At 24.9% G+C, this 22,784-nt stretch overlaps 1 protein-coding gene across 2 annotated transcripts in view; it reads left to right on the forward strand.

Annotated features, from left to right (window-relative positions):
- Window positions 1-21,530, forward strand: part of LOC111629247 — a 235,408-nt gene extending 213,878 nt beyond the window's left edge. For both annotated transcript variants that reach the window (XM_023373129.1, XM_023373130.1), the window contains exon 4: window positions 20,972-21,530. In XM_023373129.1, the coding sequence (XP_023228897.1) occupies window positions 20,972-21,141 (170 nt within the window). In that variant the 3' untranslated portion in view covers window positions 21,142-21,530. The remainder of the gene's footprint in view (window positions 1-20,971) is intronic.
- The last annotated feature ends 1,254 nt before the right edge of the window (window positions 21,531-22,784 follow it).

Consider the following 22,784-nt stretch of genomic DNA (forward strand, 5'->3'; position numbering starts at 1 on the left):
CTGTTTAAATAAGTTTCTAGAAACAATTTCAAATAGTTCTTATGACAAACGAAGACATCTGGAATGGCTATCAAATAAAACAAATGTTGGTTAATAATAAATTTCCTTAATAAAAGTTTAAATGTAAAAAGAAATTTTTTTTTAAATTTCAGCTAATGATTTATTAAGCATGTTTATTAAACTTATGTTTAATGGATGGTATAATTGCTAAATAAATGTGCACAGTTTTATACTTTTATAGATATTTTTAAATCACAATTATTGGCAATATCAATTTCCATTGACATTTACAATAATATAATATACTGTCATTGTAAAACATTAGAAAAATCAAATACTCTATAAAAATATATCTACTATATATTTCTGAAAAAATTTTAAAGTTATAAAATTCCATTGTTACTAATCAAACTGAAAATATTTTATGTAATAAATGGTTACCCAATTTCAAAACTTTTCATATAGCACAATAATAAGGAACGAGTTTCAAGTATTCTTATATTCAATTTAATTCTGCATATTTTTAATATATTATTTTGCTATTTGAACCTAATTTTTTAAGTTGCATTATTTTTTGGGTTAAATTTGAGAATATTAAATCTGCGAACATATTCAGAGCAATGCCCGATAATTTCTATCTTCACCTTTTTCCTTATTTATTAGAGAATAATGTATATATAATTTGTATGGATAATTCTTACGTTGATATAAATAGAGATAGACATGTATTATTGTTGCACAACGTTTAACATGAAAGAGAAATAATTTGTTAAATATTTTCAGATTTCGGATTGGAATTTCGTTTCAAATATAGATAAGAATTAGTTATTGAAAGAAAAATTTGTTGCCGTTACAATTGTAGAAAATAATAATCAGTAATCAAAAACGAAATCTATATATTAATACTTTGACTAATTAGGAAAGCTTGATGAAATGAGCGTTTTATTTACGATTAATTATTTACTTTTTCATATTTCCTTTGAGTTTAAACTGGAATTTTGTAAAGAAAACAGGTTTTGATGATAACGGCGACATTCTACTAATCAGAAAATAGAATGTGACATGTTTAATTAATTTATTTATCATTTCTTTCATAATTTGGTATTCGTAGATATTTGAATCGATAATGCACAGTACAGAACATCAGATGCTCTTATTTATCAAATAATTATATTAAGTACAGCTATAACAACAACAGACAAGTTTGATTTAACATTTTTCCCTCAACTATAAAAGTATAAAATTGTAAAGAGTTGTAAATTTCATATTTCATTTTAACTGAGAGCAGATCAGTTAGTTAGTTTATTTATTATCATGTAACCATTTAAAATATACAGAGTAACGCATGATGAGAAATAACCAGCAATCTGACATTTAGGGAGGAAAATTCTTGTATTCTTATTCTTGTGTATAACTATAATTATAATTAATTGCCAATAACTTGCTGATAAAAATAGAAAAAGTCTAACGAAATGTACATTGAAGATAATAAATTTGTGAAAAATAAACGGAATAATTCTCAGTTACTGTAATTTCATAACTTTACCGCAGGTAAATTTAAGAATATTCTATAGATATGTAATGTAAAAGGTTTTTTTGTGTGTAAATTGCCGGTGAAAATAATGATAGAAAAATTCGAAAGACGTATTCTCATGTATACAAAAGAAGTAAATACTGACTGATAAGAAGATATCTGAGTATAGTGATAAAAGTTATTAAAAAAAATTATGGATTTTTGAAATAATTGTGACAAACTACAGGCAGTTTCACAATAATGAAAGAATTACAAAAGGTAAGCAATTTAATATTTTTACTTATTTCTCAAGTAAATAATAAATATACCAATAAGAATACTCGAATATTTAAAATTAAGTATATTATTTATACATTATGTCAAAATGTTACATTATATTTACTTACTTTAAAGTTTATCATATTACCAAGGTCCCTTAAAAAAACAAATAAATACAAAAATATTTATAATACATTCTAACAGATACTTTTGTAAAATTATTTCTATCCTCAACAGCGTCAATATTCTCAAATGTTTTATGGGACATTCATGTAGAGTGTCTTTACATTCAATCCTTTTTTGTGAACAAAATCGTTTCATACATAATGTAATTTTATGACTATAAAAAGCGAGATGAACTTCAACTGCACGAAGAAAAATTTTTCGTTCATTGCAATGTTTTCAAATGTGCATTCTTCATATCGTTCTTCTTGTTCTCATTTTCTCATACGTACAGTACATTCGACTCTAAATTTCGGCATAAACATGCTTATATAATATCTTTGATAAAATAAACCATTTGTATTTATAATTATAGGCAAAACACATTGTATGTTGTAACGTTATTTACAATGTATAGTAAGGCTATAATCTTAAAGATTGATGGATGCAGTAAATACTATTCAATTAAATAATTTCAGCATAATTAATAATCATAAATATTTATAATAGTAGAGACAAGTAATATACAATTTTAAAATGTCTATTATTGTCAAGTTTTTACATTCAAATGTATTATGCCTAAAAACCCACGCGATTACCTATTATAAAAGTTAATAATAAGTTAAATGCAGCTAATCGTATAAATAAAAAACTCAGATATATATCTATATTGCTTACAAATACATATTTTATATAATCTTTCCAATATTTGCTGTTAGCAAGCTGAAAGCAAATATTCATATGTATTGAATAAAACGTATTTATAGTTATTAAGTATTTATAGAAAATATAAATATTGCATTTTACTTTGTTATTTTTCTTTTAGGTAAAGATCTTTCATCTTAAGTGGAAGAACGTTTCCAGATATAGAAAAGAACTTTATTTGTAAACAAAAATTGTTGGGATTAAAGTTCGAAAAGGAGAAAATAAATATATTTTGATTAGCTATTCGTTTTTGTTGACTAATTTTGGTAATTAGGTTTCTATAAACTTTAAATGAAGATGCAACAAAAAACAACCCAAAAATTCGAACTTCGAAATAAAGAATATGAAAAGAATATCGCAAAATAAGGATTTGTAATAAAGAGCAGAATGGTAATTATCAAATAATCTGATTGATCTTCACTAATGCCAAAAACTTCGCTATTTTTCCTACGAAATATATTCAATTCGTGACTCATGAAATCCTTTATAGGAAAAATCTTGTTCTTATTCTCAGAGAAAGAAAATAGAAGAGAATGACAAAGAAACCCTTTCTGTTTTCATTAATGTATTTTCTCTTCAACACTGTAGAGACTTTCATGAGATTATGACAGTCTCTACAGTTAGCTTCTACAATGGTATTTCTACAGGCTTCACAGCGAATCAAATTTTCTGAATTTTAATATACTGTATTTTGTATTAAATTTGTATTTAATATACTATATTTTGTATTAAATGCAATTTCTCACGCCAATTTCTTAGTTTCGTTTTCTCATTCGAATCAACCTCGATTACTACATATTATAATAATCAAATACTATAACAAATTTAATCTCAATACATTCAATCTATTCTTACTTTTTATATTATTTTCTTCTTAATCTTTAACCATTTAGTATAGCCTATCTCTGTCAAGTTTATCAGCTATCGAAGCCAGTTTTCCATCGTCTATCGTAATTCCATTCTGAAATGTTAAACAATGTATTTTGTTAAATAAAGCTTATTAATGCGAATTATGTTTATACTAATAATTTAAAAAATTAGTAAACATTATAGCCCTAAACTTATTATAGGGCCTATACATGCCTTGTACTGCGTTTACAACAATCTTCACTATAATATTTCAATCGACAATTGTCATTCGTGATAAAATCAATTTAAAAGGACATTTTTCATTTTTTCTCAGTATAAAATATCCCAAAACACGTTCAGTATTTTTAGATTAAAATAAATAAAAGTGTTCTGAGTTTTCCACAGTTTCTTGATCTGCTTTCTTTAACAGATTACAGCAAAGTGCAAAAGAGCAGTAACTAGATAAAGATTATCTTAAAAACCGTTTAAAATTCCAGTTGCATTTTTTAAATATACAGCAAGTATGATTTGATGGTTTTCTCGCCATTGTGTACGCATTAAGTCGTCACAGTTTATGGAAGCAGTAATGATTGCCTAAAAAGCAAGAAAAAGCTCTTGTGTCTGCTAGAGCTAAATAAATGAGTGAATAAATAACAGTAATGTATATATTAAGATATTAATGAACAAATAAAAACTTGAATTGCACTACTTAAATGTTAATTAACCCGTATTAATGCAAATTAATCTACGTTGTTTTAAATTTTAAAAGTTAAAATGAAGATCAATTGTAGTTTAATTGTAAATCGAAATTTGAAACTCTTTTATACTCAGTGTAATTAATTAATATTCTTAATATTGAAGTCGAAATTACCTCATTACATTTAAAGGAAATAGTTTTTCTGAAACAATAAAGTAAATACACACTTATCATTAAAATATATTAACAAATAAAAATAGTTTTAATTACTTCTACCCTGTTCTTTATAATAGATAGATAGATAGATGGATATTCACAGTTTATTCTTCAAGAACTTAACTAAATTTTTTAAAATATTTAAAAAATAATACAGTGATAGATAATATTGTCAAATACAAATCTTGATATATTTTCATCGCCATTCATTTTATTGAAATTTAAAGGTCTAAGTAATAAGTAATAAATTTGGAAACCATTCATTTTATTGAAATATAAAAGTCTAAGTAATAAATTAAATTAATATTAGATTTAATGGGAAATTATCCATCACATCATTAATAAATGGCTTTTTTTCACATCAATATTTTGTTTTATTGGAAATCAAAAGATATTATCAAATTAAAATTGTGAATTATTATTTAAAAGGATTTATTATTGGTGCGAAGAATATTGATCAGATAAAACCTTTCTATTTTTAAGTACATTTAATTAAATAAATCTTGCAATATCGTAAGCATGTGTAATGTAGTGCTATAAATTTTAAATTATTTATATTATTTATTCTTTTATATTCGATGAATTTCGCTCAGTTAAAATTATGTTACAACTCAAGATATAAAAAATGATGTTATTCTTTCAAATTCGATATGATTTATCTTGAATTTACCAGAATATGAACTTCAGAAAAGTTAATGTCATTGGATGTAAAATTAATTTTTATTAATTAAATAATTTATCTTTTAGCATAACTAAATTTTATTAAAATCACTACGTGAACTGAACTGTTATCTTTTAAGAATGAATTAAGATAATATTTTAACATGATAAATAGTTTATAAGTTAGATTAATGAGATTTCTTCTTTATCATTGTTTAAAATCCTGATTTATCTTTTTAATCACTTGAATTATGTATAAATATGTTAACTCAATAATTTAATTTATTTTTAATAGTTACTTAATTGTAAAATTGAAGATAATAACATTATTATTATTATTTTCACTTTTAATTCCTTTTATCCTGTGGGCACTAAAAGGTCCTTTTACATATCCATTGTGAGTTCGGTTAGCCCAGAATAGGGGCAGAATGCAAGGGGCCCTGTGTTCTCAGTGTCGCAGGGCACCAAGAGGGTCTGATATATTCGGCCTGACAGATCGCCCATGAAATATTCCTAGGGTTGCTCGCTCTGGTCCCCCCAGACCGGTAGGCTGACGCCTTAACCGTCTCGGCCATTTAGCTGTCACACATTTATCTTTGAATGTTATTGACGTGTTTAAGATTCAGTTTGAGTGTAAGTTGAAATGGACAAATTCGTTTTATTGATAGTTGCAAATTTATTACATCAATGGATGTTTCTACCTCTCGAGAATTTTTACAAGTTTTTTTACACATTAACTGCAACAAAAGGTATTAAAGGAAGTCATTGTTTTTTTCTGGAAAAATTTATAATGAACTCTTTATTGTATTTAATCGAATTTATCTCGATCCATCCAATGTTTTTATTAGTATAATTATTAATACTAAACTTAAATATTTGAGAAGATCTTGAATAAAATATGAATATTTTAATTAAATAACTAAGCATTATTTTAAAAATAGATAAAATTCCATTTTCTTTAATCAGTATTAAATAATTCAATTTTTCGTATCATTAATTTTTCATATTAAAACAGAAAAAGTTAAAGAAAAAGCTTGAATTTATGAAAATAAAAAGAAAGAATAATGAGTTCGTATAATTAATTAATTAAGATTGGCTTGAAAAATAATATAAAATTTGAATAATGCATCGAAAATATTCGAAGATTGTTTCCCTAATTAATTGGAATATATCATTGAAGAAAGAAAAATTTGTTTATTAAACAATATTAATTTAAAGTATTTAAACAACAAAGCGGATATATAAAATCATTATAATTACAATTTTATAAATAATAAAGGATAATTTACTTCAAAATGGAATTAATAAGAAATACATTTGTCAAAACGACAATTAAATTATTAAAATGTATAATATTTTCAATTTATGAAGATAATTATACAGTAAATATAAAATTTATAATTGTAAATTACAAATATTAAAATTGACACTATTAAATAATATTTTTATATCTAAATTTTACAATAATGTCTTATTGAGGAACAATAGGAGAATCAATGTGGCATCCAAATTCTATAATAACGTTTACAATATTAGATAGACTTCTCTCAAATTTCGATACGGTTTACCGATTCAGTTAATTACTATTGTGCTGTTAATACAAGGATGTATACAGTACTTATATAATTGTGCTAACAGGATAAACATTTCGAAACTTCGAAGATTTACCTTTTGATATATTATAATTTCTTTCAAGTATATCAAGTTTGTTTTTTAGTCTATTTGTTTTGTAAATTTTTTGAATGAATTAAAATGTTTTTTACCTTTTTGCAAATTTTTTTATCTTACACAATTTCATTTAGAGACTAGAATAGATATATTTTTTAAATTGAAATTTAATTTTATTCTCTCTTCTTTCACGGATTTTAAAATATTTTCTAATTTATCGGAATTAATTATAATTTAATTAAGTTATAAAATTAAGATAAATAACTCTAAAAATGATTTTTTCATCTAGAATTTTAACTAAAATTATCTTATGAAATAAGATATAAAAAATTATGTTTGATAGTTGTATTAAACTAGTAACCCATTGAAAATTTACTCAAATTATATCAGATGTATCGGTTTAAAATGGCATCATTAAGTCTACTCTATATTTCGAAAATATATATTTTTTCTGCTATTACAGTACTATTATTTATTCATTTGCAGCTATCGATTTATTTTCTTTTCCGATTTAAATTATCGATTTAATTTTGATTTTATTAATTACTTTGTCAATGTTATTTTTATTGTAGATGAATTAAAATACACTTATATTTAGCATCGATACCAAATATTGAAAGAAACTTGATGTACTTACAAGGCAATTATTGCTTTTTTACTAATTAGTTCCCAAGTGTCATCGAGTGGTAGAACATCGATGCATGCACGGAAATTGAATTGTCAATCGTTGTTTGCTGTAAATAACCCGAAATACTTATTGCTTTATGTTATCTGATTATGTTACATGCGATTAAAACAGAGTCGATAGAAAATTGCAGACACAGTTTTGATCTGCTAAGCGTTTCATCTCCAAAAGTATTCAGCCACTACAATCTTTTCATGTTCTTACGACATGAAAAGATTATACTGGCTGAATATTTTTGATATAGGCTATATAGCAGATGCATGTAACTATAGATATAACAATCAGTTCTAACTGAACTTGTGGCTCTTACAATATTTAGCGTGTTACTAACCATTAACTTGCTGGAAGAAAGATTATTACATTTTAGCAACACGATTAACATTTTCTAAAGGGAATCAACACATGTATTTTTTATATCTATATAAATCATTATATTTGTCGAAGACATAAAAATTTCAACAGATTTTATCAGAAAATAGTTGGTTAACAAAACATATTTTGATTGGTTAACATCAGCTTGTTTAGGTCATAATTATGGCTATTTTTGATGGATCTGACTCTTCCAAAATGGGCGTAATTTCTGACTTACTCTATATCATAGTATGGGTTGCGACGTCGTTTTCTGTTACTCATCCATAATGACCAACAATAGTAATGGATGTCAGTTAGTAGGTGTAGTGCGGATTAGAGAACGATTCCCTGATCCGTACTATCCATGATAAATTATAGGCATGACAGGCTGTCATCTCACCACCCAGCCATCCAGCCGACGTTGATGTGTTTTAGAATATGAAAGATGTTATTTCCATATAAAACTGAAAGTTTTATTTCAACAACAATATTTCATTCTAAACTTGTGCAAGACTCAAAAAGAAACGTTTCGATTTAATCAAAAAGAAAAAAAAATTATTTTACTACAGAAATTCGCATTCACACATTGCGAATTTCTTTACTGAAAAAAACACCATGACTTAGTGGAAAAGTTTTCCACATTTTCCACACAATCTGGAATTTGCTTCTACCGATTTCTATCTCTGCTTTAAATTCTTAACAGATAAAGGAATTCATAATAATGTCTAAACATAGTTAAAAAGAATGGACAAATGTTTTAATGATCAACACGGACGTATCAATTTTTGTAAAAGCCAAAATAAAAAGTAGAAATGTTTAAAAGAAATGTATCTATTTAAATTTGTTTTAGAAAACTTCCAGTTAAACTTGAGTATTCTTTTTAACGAAAATTATTATTATAAAAAGGCTTATAAAAAGAAATTGTAATGAAAATGAAGATTTTTAGAAAGTTTNGTTTTACTCAGATATATTTCGAGGAAATATATTATTTTCAAAAGAAAACAGGCTAATCTATATACAAAAGAAGATACTATGAATAGAAATTACATTTATTTCGATTATCCTTTTGTACAATAAAAACTTTTTTCCGTTTGAAATCTCGATAGCTCTGCATCAAATGAATATCTTTTCGGATAAACAGGTGAATAGTTTTTCGGATTGCTTTATTTCTAAAGTTTTTAATCCTTTAAATATATCACACTCCATGCTCTTAGTTGAAAATTTACATATTAGTGAAATAGAATTACCTTTAATATAAAATCTACTAGAAAACTTCCAGTTAAACTTGAGTATTCTTTTTAACGAAAATTATTATTATAAAAAGGCTTATAAAAAGAAATTGTAATGAAAATGAAGATTTTTAGAAAGTTTTCTATTTAATTGTTGTTCAGTTTAGTGTGCTAGATCAGTGATCTCCAAACTTTTTTGACCGCTACCCCTAAGACGAAGTTATACCTGTATTATAAGTTATACCCTAAGTATAAGTTATATCTCCTATGATATAATATAATATACAGTATTTTAAAAGGAAACTTGGCGTACCCCAAGTATCACTTTTCGTACCCCACTTTGGAGACTACTGTGCTAGATAATCACTGGCTCTGTAAAGTATTCTCTTGGAGGGCCTAATCCGGATATTTACGATTTTTTACAGCAGTTTCGGATGGATCATTGCAATCAATCCTTCATTTATATTAATTGAATCATATTGCAAATTAGGCCTATTTATAATAAATAAAATTAGAGGTAATTATACTGTATAGTTAATAATGCATTACGAACACGAAGAAAATTCAATTCAATCCACATTGAAAAAATAATTGGTTAAAGAAATAAGTAATTCATCTGGAATTATGTTTTCCTCAATTTCATTTTCTTAGTTAACGATGTATAAAATATGAATTGAACTTTAACTGACACAGACTTCATTTATTTTTCCACTTCTGTAAGTTCAATAATTCTCTCTTCTCTAAAAATATTTTTTTTTTAGTATTGCATTAAACAATTTGAAACAATACACTATTAATTGTCGTTGTTATTTTTTTAATATAGAATTTTGTTTAGCAGTGTATTTTAAAATAAAACTATAGCTTAATTATAGGAATTAAAACACTTCTAGATATTAAAATTTTAATCATTTTTAAAATTAATGAACATTTTATAATGCGTTTATGTTAACAGAATATAATACAAAAGCCTTTATGCAGTATTTCTATATTTTATAATGAGAACAAATACCGTAACTTTTAGACAAATTAAATATTGCATAATAAAAGGATGTACTGTATATATTATACTATAAGATACGAATATCGTTACAAATTATACTTAAATATTTACATTTTAATTGTTAATAATAATCTAATTATTTATTATTTCCTTTAACTTGTAAATTCATAACTTCAGTGAGATAACGAATAATTAAAGTTATGATATTTTAATATAGTATTCGAGTTACGAAATGAATTTAATAATAGTAAATTAGCACATTTATTTTCTATATACATTGCTATTAGAACATGTAGAGAATTAAATATTCTATTTATAGGAATTAATAATAATAATTTTAAAAATTTTATATCAAAATTCAGTCAAAAATATTTAATGCATTGAAATATGTATTTAATCTAATATTACTAATTTAAGATTATTTATATAATATTTAGAAAATCCACATGTGTGTAGTTAGATGAAATTTGAATCGAATAAAATATATTTTACGAGATTNTTACACAGACTAGGTTATATTTTGATGACATGTCTCTTCTATTGTATGAAAAGTCATCAAAATTATGCAATAAAGTTTTTCAAAATTTTTCATTACTTATCTTTCTTTATTTTGTAAAGATAAATTTTAAGATAAAAAGATAAAATATTATTTCTGCTATTTCTGAAATTCTACTACTGTATTATGATGATAATTTTAATGGCCTAAAAGGTAATTTAATGTAAGTAAACAGGACAATGTTAAAATATTAGAATTAGAACATAACCTAATGAATTAAACATCTAAATTCTTATTTAAAAGTACTTCGGGCGTTTTTTCTATATTTTTGCTACTGACTGATCCAGCGACAGTCTGGCCACGTTTCTATCTTAATTCCATCAAGTCAGTGACACGATATAGTTCTATCGATAATGTTTCTAAATGCATATACAACTTAATAGCCAATAAAATAAATTCATTTAAAAATTATAAGATGTTAGATTTTATTCATTCTAGTATAAGTCATCAACATAATATATTTCGGTCCTCATTTTACCGGCGATTTCCCTATTTTAAACAGAAATTTGATAAAACTCAATTAATTTTTGTTATTTTTTTTAGCTCGAATGATCAATTATAGCGTAATGTGAAGCTTGGTTGCTCCATTCTTTTTCTGTTTTTATGCCATGTTTTATTTTTGAAAATTTTCCACGACTCCTGTGTGATGTTGTAACTCGTAGTTTGCCTATCACTGACATATTCGATTAATAATTATTATTAAGTACCAAAGCTTATAATTTTTTTTTTAAATATTGATGCATAAAAACTACAGAGATTAGATATATGCTGGTATAATTTATACATAAAAAAGAATTAATTTTATTCTTTATTGAAATGTCTTATATTAATATATACAAATAAATCTTTAAATAATTATTGTTATTATATAAGTGACTTCGTTTATGGATACGAAGTATTATATCGATTTGGTGACACACTTGAAGGTTAGTTCATATTATCCGAGAAGTGATGACTGTGACGGCTAAGTTTGCATATTAATTTATTCGAAGAAATCGATGGATATAACAATGTTAATTCTGTCCTTTTGAGCTTCTGGTTCTTAATATTCCAAGAAATGTCGTTAATGTTCTCTCGGTAACCATAGGAACCGAACGACCAAGTCATATTCTTGTCAATTGCTTGTCATAATGATATACCCAGCGACAGTCTGGCCACGTTTCTGTCTTAGTTCCACCAAGTCAGTGACACGATATAGTTCTATCGAAAAATTTCCATAATAATTCCTCTTAATTATTGCTTTGTGAATGGTAATTGATCTTTTTTGATTTATTAATTGAAAATAGAATAAAAAATTAAGAAATTCGGAAAACTGAAAACGTTTTTAAGATAAATAAATAGAATGGCTTATTTATAAAATCTTGTTTTTGACGATCTCACAAACGAAGAGGTTAAGGCGTGAAACCCCTGCTCTGGGGATCCGTAATCGAGTAGGATGAGCAACCCTAAGCATGTTTTGTGGATGGTCTAGCCCTATTAGGTCGGTCCTATCCCTCATAATGCCACGATGTGTTGAAAAAAGTTCCTCTTAGTCTTTCAAGACGGAAAGAGCCAAAATTAGAACATAAATTCTGTTTTTAATTTAAAAAAGTGGGTAAATCTTTGGAAAAATCTAGCTATTGAATCTAAATAGAATATATAACAATTTTACATTATATAAATTTATCAAAAGTTTAGAATTATTAATTAAGCATTTATTTAGGATTTAAAAATCAAGATGATAGTCATTCATCGGTATTCTTAAAATATATGGGTATACATACACAGAGTTTTCGTTTTAATGATTACAAATTTGAAGCTACATTATAGCTTGAAATTTGATCAGCAGCTAAAGACTTAAAATACTTCAAGGCACGTCTTTACTTTTATTTACTTTACAAGGTGTCACTCGTGAGCGATTCTAACCTTGTTTGTACGTATTGAAGTGACATGTCCGGTGGACATTTATTTCCACTCGTTGTCAAGAAGGCTAGTTCAGTTGACATCAATGAACGGATTCTAGAACAACAATGGATGTTCTTGAGTCACAATACTCACCTAAGAGATTCCAAAGACTATTTTACGATGAAATAAATTAAAGCAAATAATATATCTATTCTGATTCCCATTGGGAGTAGAAAGTGAAGATAAATATCCCTATTAATAATGTTTCTTTAAATATGATATTAATCAAATGTTTGTGTACTTAATATTATGCTGTAAATGGAATATTTATCGTCTTCTTGCCTTTATCAAGTTCTATTGAATTCTTGTGAAAAATCGCTGCCATCATTAGGGAGGATCTTTTTGGAAGACAGAGTTATGGTAATTTGAATAATCTGATAAATGTAGGTGGACAAATGGTTCTATGCTTTTTCTATATTGTGTTTAGTTTTGCAGCTGTCACGTAATCGATAAGGAAAGAACATGAAATGTTGTCAGCCTCGAATATATTACTGCAAGTTTATATTTTAATAACATATCATGACATATATGTATTGCAGAATTTTTTATGCACTTTTATATACCATAAAAATTACAATAACGTAAAAGTTTTTATCATTTTGATTTTTATTATTTCAATAATATTTAATAACAAAAATAACTATAGAAATTTATTTTTCTTAAAACATTACACAGACTAGGTTATATTTTGATGACATGTCTCTTCTATTGTATGAAAAGTCATCAAAATTATGCAATAAAGTTTTTCAAAATTTTTCATTATTTAATTAATACGCCTTTTGTTACAGGCATTTAGTTAATTTAAATGCAATAAATATCAGCCTCTGTGGTATAAAGATATTGAACTGAAAGTTCTCATTAAGAATCAATCAGTGCTTTGATTAAAAAAAAATTCTATTTAAACTCGAATCGAATGTAACATGTTTACGCAAATAAAATACACTCGCATCTAAGTTTGTCTATCTTCATTTGCAACTGAGATTGGAAAAGGGAGGATCGGCCTGTCAAAGATGAATGCCAAGAATTTAAATACTCTAAATTTAAAATTTCAATAAATAAGAAAGCATTGAAATTAAAATGATTAACAAATGCCATTAAGATTAGAATAATCATTTTAATTATAAAGTAATAATAGGTTTTATTATTTAAAATATCTTCTTTTATAAACAAAATCCACTCTTCAAGAGACATATTTATGTCTGTCAACCATTATAAGTTTTAACTCGGATGTCTCCAATAGAAAATACTTTTCCGAAAGATTTGAGTCAACTAGATATAAACGATTTTTTCTTTTGTCAGAAACTGATGAACAACTGTCTACAATCATAGGCGCCATGCTGTAAGTATAGAGACAGAGAAGAAAATGGATTGAGCTAAAAGATATCTACGTGAACAAGCTTTGTGCATTTTCTGTTGTGAGTCAATCGATGAAATCCTTTAACAATTATTGTTCAGATTTTTAAGATTTTTGCGTTGAATTGATCTATGTTTTTTCTTTCTTCAATTCATTCTTTGGTAATCTTTTTGATTTCATGGTCGTATTTCACAAACATTATCAAATTAAAAGAAAATCGAATTGGAAAAAACTATTTTTGCATTTCACTTTTTAATGACACACAAATTAGAATTTTTAACAGAAAAATTTTTAATTTTACGTAACTAATATAAGATTCTACAAAGTCAATTATATTGATAGTATATTTTATTAATAATCTAACAAATTTATTATAATATTCAAAGATAAGCTAAATTTATAATTGGAATTTAAAATAAAAACTATCGTCTAAATAGATATTTGTTATTATCAGTAAATAATCATATATAATTAATGTTCATTAATAGATTGATAAAGTAATAGCTTTTATATAATATTTATTATTTTTTACTTTGAGTTATATTAATAATTTTTATAATCGTGTTTCAAAAGCGATATCGATTTTAGATCATGTAATTCAGATATAAATTTATTATAAAAGCATCTCTTTGATGTTAAATCGAAATATTTAGTGTCTCATGTTTGAGTTTTGTCATTAATTTTTCAGCTATTTTATTACTCAGTTCAGGAAATTTGTAAATAGTTTTTATTCTTAGGTTCGAAATATATATTTTTTAATTTGTCTTGGAAAAGCTTCAAGCTAAAGTAGTCGTATTTTTTAATAACAGCAACGTTTTAACCGTGATAACATGTTTACGGAACAATTCAAATGCCATCCATCAATTGATAAACAATTAATTTTCTCTCCAAAGATTACTCTACTTTGAAGTTTTGCTTCATAACTACGAAATTATATTAGTTGACTAGTTTCTCGGTTGTTGTTATTTCTCATATTATAACTGAGTAAAGTGAGACATTTCAATTTTGCATGGTTTGAAACTTATAATGATTGAAGAGAAAATAATTCTGGGAAATATCTTGAAACGTTTCAACACAAATATGTATTATAAATGTATAATGCACACTAATATATTATTATACATTGCATTTCTCATGTAAATCAGTTAAATTTAACTAAATATGTTTAAAAGAAAAATTATTTTATTTTATTTTAATTATAAGCAACAATATAGATGAGTGTTTTAACGTTTTGTACACAGAGTTTTCGTTTTAATGATTACAAATTTGAAGCTACATTATAGCTTGAAATTTGATCAGCAGCTAAAGACTTAAAATACTTCAAGGCACGTCTTTACTTTTATTTACTTTACAAGGTGTCACTCGTGAGCGATTCTAACCTTGTTTGTACGTATTGAAGTGACATGTCCGGTGGACATTTATTTCCACTCGTTGTCAAGAAGGCTAGTTCAGTTGACATCAATGAACGGATTCTAGAACAACAATGGATGTTCTTGAGTCACAATACTCACCTAAGAGATTCCAAAGACTATTTTACGATGAAATAAATTAAAGCAAATAATATATCTATTCTGATTCCCATTGGGAGTAGAAAGTGAAGATAAATATCCCTATTAATAATGTTTCTTTAAATATGATATTAATCAAATGTTTGTGTACTTAATATTATGCTGTAAATGGAATATTTATCGTCTTCTTGCCTTTATCAAGTTCTATTGAATTCTTGTGAAAAATCGCTGCCATCATTAGGGAGGATCTTTTTGGAAGACAGAGTTATGGTAATTTGAATAATCTGATAAATGTAGGTGGACAAATGGTTCTATGCTTTTTCTATATTGTGTTTAGTTTTGCAGCTGTCACGTAATCGATAAGGAAAGAACATGAAATGTTGTCAGCCTCGAATATATTACTGCAAGTTTATATTTTAATAACATATCATGACATATATGTATTGCAGAATTTTTTATGCACTTTTATATACCATAAAAATTACAATAACGTAAAAGTTTTTATCATTTTGATTTTTATTATTTCAATAATATTTAATAACAAAAATAACTATAGAAATTTATTTTTCTTAAAACATTACACAGACTAGGTTATATTTTGATGACATGTCTCTTCTATTGTATGAAAAGTCATCAAAATTATGCAATAAAGTTTNTAACTACACGAATAAAACTAAGTATCTAGAGATAAAGATCTTTATTTTTTTTTGTATATCAGTATTGAAAGTTGTTATATAAATCGCTATATGTATATTTTTGAATAATTTATAACTTTCATACTTGATAAATTACCTATGTTAAGAGGAAATCCATCCATTATAAATAGGCAGAGCGTAGTAATTAATTTTCCTAAATTAAAATATTTCTTACAAAAGATATCGCTGGCAATTTATATGTATTATTGATCTAAGATTTATCATTTCAAAACTCTAAAACCGTGATCAAAATATATAAAGGATTCAAGTTCTATGGATAACACAATCTCAGCATGATTACAATCTGATTTTGACATCCTGAGTTTGACATTATAAAGAGCTTTTCAGTCAAGAACTGTTTATTCTCTACTCAAATGGAATATGACAGCTGATAATGACATCTATTTTAGAAGGATTTCTGTCGAGTTTTAAAAAATTTATTTTAAAATATGTTTTTCTTGATTTTTTTTATCGTTTTGATATGTATTAAAATATATTACATTAGTAAACCTAAAGAAATTTTTTGCCTTCCTAAAGTAATAAAAAAGCACAATATTTAATATTTTAAAATATTCTTAGCGCTAGAATACTATAGGAGTAATAAATTAAATAAATAAATTAATTCCATATGTTTAAAGATTAAAATTTATATTTTTGAAAATTTGTACATTTATTGAGGAGAGTTTGTGTCTAATTAAAGTTAATAGCATTTAATTTTATTATAAATGATAATAAATCTCGAAAAGCATTTTGAATATGCTTCAAGTTATCTAATGTTTAATTATTTTTTTAAGGTAAAAGTGTATTTAAAATTACATTTTTTCAGCCATTCGTTTTCACATTAAATTTTTAAGAAATAGTAAACAAGGAATTTTTGAAATTTAGTTTGATCGATTTCTTTGTACAATTCCATACATTTGATTTAATAACATAAACATTGTAATAGTTGAAGAAGCCTTTAGACCTTTCTTTAAATCTACCGTAATAATGAAATATTTCTAAAAGAGTGAAGCAAAAAAATAGTAACAGCAATCTGAAGTTATAAACTATGTGTATAAATACACATTGAAATATTGTTTAAAACAGAATAAGAAAATTTTGAATGTATGAAAGTTTATCTTTCATGTAATATGCTTAACATAAATTAGCATATAAAGCAGAATTCAGAAACATAGTATTAAGATTCTATTTAAAATTACGTTCTTTTATAAATACTCATTTGAGAAATAATAGAATTAAAAACTTAATGTAAATTAGAAAATTAAAAATATTAAATTATTAGGGCATCTGCCAAAATTTATATATTAAAATATATTTTTAAAAAATGAAATAATAATAATGGCATTAATATTATGTATTTCTGTTATTTCATTCAGTTCCATTACACTTTTTAATTATTTCTTTCTAATCAACAAAATTTAATTAATTATTATTAAAATTTAATTAATTATTAACTATTCATTTTTCATTGTAACAATTTTTTGAAAATTATATTATACAATACTTAATTAAATTAATCAAAATTGTTAATATTAAAATCAATTCTTATGTGACTGTTAGAATATAAGTAGAAGCTACAAAAATGTATGTAAATAATTCTTTATATATAGATTTTATCTTTATACATATATTATCTTTTAAAATATCATTACACCAATATTTATTTTATAATTTTTATTTAGTTTTGTTATAGAGTATTTGATATATCTTATAATAATTTGGTTTAATAAATCATTATTTATAAGTAGCTATAAATTATGCACAAAAGAAAAGACGGAAATAAATTATATACGTGGCATAAAACTTCCTAAAGCAAATTAACTTGCATACGTATTTGCATACTTTTAAAATCTCATTAATGTAACTATAAGACTTCATTATTCAAATAAGATATTTTGTTGCTTATGTAATTCATCAATTTACTTCAATTTTCGTTTAGGAAATGAAGAAATATCGAACAGAAAGAAAAAATTTCTTTAACACAAGATAGCGTGTCGGATGTGCACAGGCCATTGTTGATTTATTGATGACGTCCTTGTTTTCATGGATCTCGCCTTTTAACTTTTACACTTATTCTGCTTTATCTTTCCTTTCATGATTTTTTCGTATTCTTTGCTCCATTGACTTCCTATTTCTTTTACTAAAAGCGTTTCATTCCCTTGTGATTTTGGTTCCAAAAATTTCTTTTGCAAACGACTTACTCTTTCCTAAAGGGATTTTGGTTTCCTGCTGATAGGATTCATGTTTCAAATTGCTTTTGAAGCTAACATTTTTTTGAAAAGTTTTCAAATTAATTTTAAATCAATATGATATTTAAAAATCTAAATNTTTAATAAATCATTATTTATAAGTAGCTATAAATTATGCACAAAAGAAAAGACGGAAATAAATTATATACGTGGCATAAAACTTCCTAAAGCAAATTAACTTGCATACGTATTTGCATACTTTTAAAATCTCATTAATGTAACTATAAGACTTCATTATTCAAATAAGATATTTTGTTGCTTATGTAATTCATCAATTTACTTCAATTTTCGTTTAGGAAATAAAGAAATATCGAACAGAAAGAAAAAATTTCTTTAACACAAGATAGCGTGTCGGATGTGCACAGGCCATTGTTGATTTATTGATGACGTCCTTGTTTTCATGGATCTCGCCTTTTAACTTTTACACTTATTCTGCTTTATCTTTCCTTTCATGATTTTTTCGTATTCTTTGCTCCATTGACTTCCTATTTCTTTTACTAAAAGCGTTTCATTCCCTTGTGATTTTGGTTCCAAAAATTTCTTTTGCAAACGACTTACTCTTTCCTAAAGGGATTTTGGTTTCCTGCTGATAGGATTCATGTTTCAAATTGCTTTTGAAGCTAACATTTTTTTGAAAAGTTTTCAAATTAATTTTAAATCAATATGATATTTAAAAATCTAAATATATAATTGGAATAAGTTTCAATTTTCTTTTCAATATATTTTAAATTAACTTCATTCTACAACTTCACCATAAAATTGACCAAATTCAAGATTATTGAGAAAAACTTATTTACCGTATTGAATATTTATATATATATTTACAATTTAAGTAACTAACCATAAGAATTATAATTTAAAAACAAATTTTTTATCAAAATTTTACAGAAAATAATAAGATAATAAAAACTTAAATCATTCCATGAAATAGGCTAGAAGCCAGAAATATGCTATATGTTATCAACGATGACTAATACATAAAAAAATTAAAGTAAAATAACAAAAGAAAAAAAAAACAAAGAAACTGGAAAATAAATAGTTAAATAAAATCTGGAAACATTTTGTATTTATTTTTTTAATACTTCTCTTCAAAACTATATATATAATGTTTAATTACTTTTATACATTAATTGCATAATTTAAAAATATTTAAAGAAACTAATATTTTTAAGATAATAAATATTTTTACTTACAAAAAAAATCTCAAAATAAAAGCCAATTTTAATTAATATGTTAATATACTTCTGTTCCAGGTTTTGAGTCTAATATCCGTATTTAGCATTTAACATACTTTAATTATTTATATTAATACTTTACCACGTAATTAATAATTCAAGTGTCATTAATTACCATTATATAACAATTAATATGTAGCAATTTATATGTTAATTTAAACGCACAAAAAGTCAGCTTTATGTAGATCGATCTCTCAGATTACCACCTACTATACAATTTAAATACAAATAATGCCTTTTTTTCTCTTTCTTTTAATGAAAGAAAAAATTAGAAGACGACAAAATTACATGACTGCATTATTATTTTAAACTGATTCTTTCTGTAATTTTAATATACATAGTTATAATTAAAACTGAATTTTTAATTATTTATAGTTCGTTTTATATATTTTTAAAACTTTTTACAAAAAAAAATGTTTGTATATACACTTGCTAAAGTTATCAATTCAAGAATTATATTTTATTATTTGTGATTTTTTTTGCAATAGAATTTTAAATAGCCATATATTCTATTTATTCTAATTTTTAGACATTTAAGTTCACAAGTCGAGCGTACATTTCCCAGAGAAGGATAAATGTCTCCAAATATCGATTTACTCTTACAAGTGAATGTCCTCATAGTAGTAAGGCATCTCTTCTGATATGGAGACTCTATAGCTTATAAAAATTGCGCTTCTTTGTTGCTACATTGATAGTTTCTTCGCAATTCTTCTAGAAACCCGTCATAGTTCGGAAGAAGTCTCCATTAACTGAAAAGAAATATTAGTTTTTTTGTTCTTTTTTTGGTAACAACAACAATTTTATTTGCGCAAATAAGTTATTTAGATTGTAGTTATACAGAATAAATATCTAACATAAAAACGGTTGAATGATAAACTAACGTAAAATGTGATAAGAGAAAGAACATTAACGATCGAAGAAATTCATTAGTTGAGTGTTCCTGATAACAACCTAACAGAATTTAATTTTCATTTTAAATCTCGTGAAGCATTAAACAGAAAATGGAGAAATGTGAGAATGAATTATGGTCCATCTAAAATGTCGTACCTATTAATATTCGAATAAATTTATAAATAATTAATAAATAAGAGTTCACGTTATGCATATAAATGAAGTATAAGGTTATAATTTCTTAAGTGGTCTATCGACTACAGATAATTCCAAATGAATTTAGACTGGTTTATTAGATGAGTTTAATATTTTCTATTATGTTTTAAAAGAGACAACAAATAACAGTTAAATTTTATGAAATATTGCTTATAAAATGTATGAAGAATAATTTATTGTCAATGAACTAACATTACATTTGTAGATGAGCTATTAAATAATTATCAATATATAATATTATTACTAACATGTCAAATATTGCATTTGAAATTGGTATCATTACATAATTAATGTTATATTTGTATGTAGCCCCATCTGGCGGCCAGAGGCTGGAAGCTGCAGATGGACATAGACCATCGAGTAGCCAAGCAATGAAGAGGTCTCAAGTTCGTAGACATCATACAATTACATCAGAACATCCAATGCATGCTCCTCCTCCAGCTCAACGCTCAAATATGGATATCGAGGTACCGTTATAGTTTGTGTCTTTCCTTACTGTATTTAGTTTACAATTAAAAGTTCGGTAATAAAGTTATTCGTTTATTTTTCTGATAATTATAACAGTGAAGAAGATCCTCAAAGTTCACTGTTTGAATTGGATACATTTTAATGTTTTGTAATTTAACCGAAATGACTTTTCTATAGAGATAATACGAACGAAAATGATTAAATTGTAGAGTTGTATCTTATTGTACCACAAGGAGGATGCAATAATTTGAAAGAGTGATTTATTTTAATCACTTTTAATAAGGTATTTAATAAAATATATAGTGTGTACGTCTCAGTCTTAATTTTTATAGTTTAAATTGTCGTTTATTTGATGTTTTCTTTTGTATTAAAAAGACAAACATTAATTCCAGAAACTAAGTATGGTTTGATAAAAAAGTTTGTTGTTATATTTTGTAAAAGTTTTTTAAAGAGCCTATTTTATCAATTTCTCTTGTTTAATTACACCATAAAAACAAAGAAAGTTATTTTTCGATAGTAAACATTTTAAATTAATCTATAGTTTGAATGTAGAAATTTTGTCTACTTTAAATTTTATAGTAATATAATATAAAAATATTTCAACTTCAAATTGATATTTAAAAAATCGATATATTTAATATAAACCAATATTCAGATAAGGCAAATGGAGTTTTGAAGAAATAATTGTGATTTATTAATTTTAGAGAAATTGCAAATAGCTGGTTTTATACTCTTCAAATATTGATTTTACCTGCCTAAAATATGTTTTAGATATTTTGTAAATATTTCCTTAGTTCTTTTTCATTTTCATTATTTCGTTTTCATATTTTGATGCTAAATAAGCGTATACAGTTTTGAAATTTATTAAATTTAATCATTTTTTTTCAAATTTTCTAAAAACTCTATTCTCATTCAATTAAGTGAGTTTTAAATAATAGTTTTAAAAAATAAAAAAGCTTATTTAAAGTTAATTCGATAGCTGATTTAATTAAGAAACTAATCAGTGTAAATAAAAATGAGTTGACAGTAGACTCTAATTAGAACTCATTTTATATTTTACGTGTTCTTTCTATTACGTATTTAATATGTATTAATTTTTTATTAGTAGTTTAGTAATTAATGATAAAATAGTTATTTTTATTCGCTTGTTGTATGTTTATCTTTTCCGTAATTTAGTAAGAAACTGTGAGAAATAGAGTTAAAATTTGCTTTCTGCAGAATTTTATATCAAATTAAGCTTTCATTTATCCTACTTTTTTAGAATTTTGTTATAGTAGTTTTTAATAATATTATATGACATTATCCAGATGTTGCTTATTATTATGTGTATTATAAAGTAAAAAATATTTATAAATAAAAATAAGCAAATTAACGAGACAAAATGTGTTCAAAATACCTCTCAATTGAATGGCACACAATCTTATTTCAATGTAAATTTTTAAATTAACTGTTGCATTAAAATAAATTCAGCAATTAAATTTTAAAAACGTTATGCTGGCACTATTATTTCTATTACTGAGATTATAATATGAGATTAAAATATGGTTGTTGCAACTTTTTATGACTTGTGATTTTACTGATAGCGATACAATAGAATGCTTTTGTTCGCGGTTTCTCTGATTCTTAAATTCGCTGTTTCTGCTCCTCTTTCCTA

This window comes from Centruroides sculpturatus, unplaced genomic scaffold (assembly GCF_000671375.1).
Source record: "Centruroides sculpturatus isolate CEXI.00-Female unplaced genomic scaffold, Cexi_2.0 scaffold535, whole genome shotgun sequence".
Lineage (NCBI taxonomy): Eukaryota > Metazoa > Arthropoda > Arachnida > Scorpiones > Buthidae > Centruroides > Centruroides sculpturatus.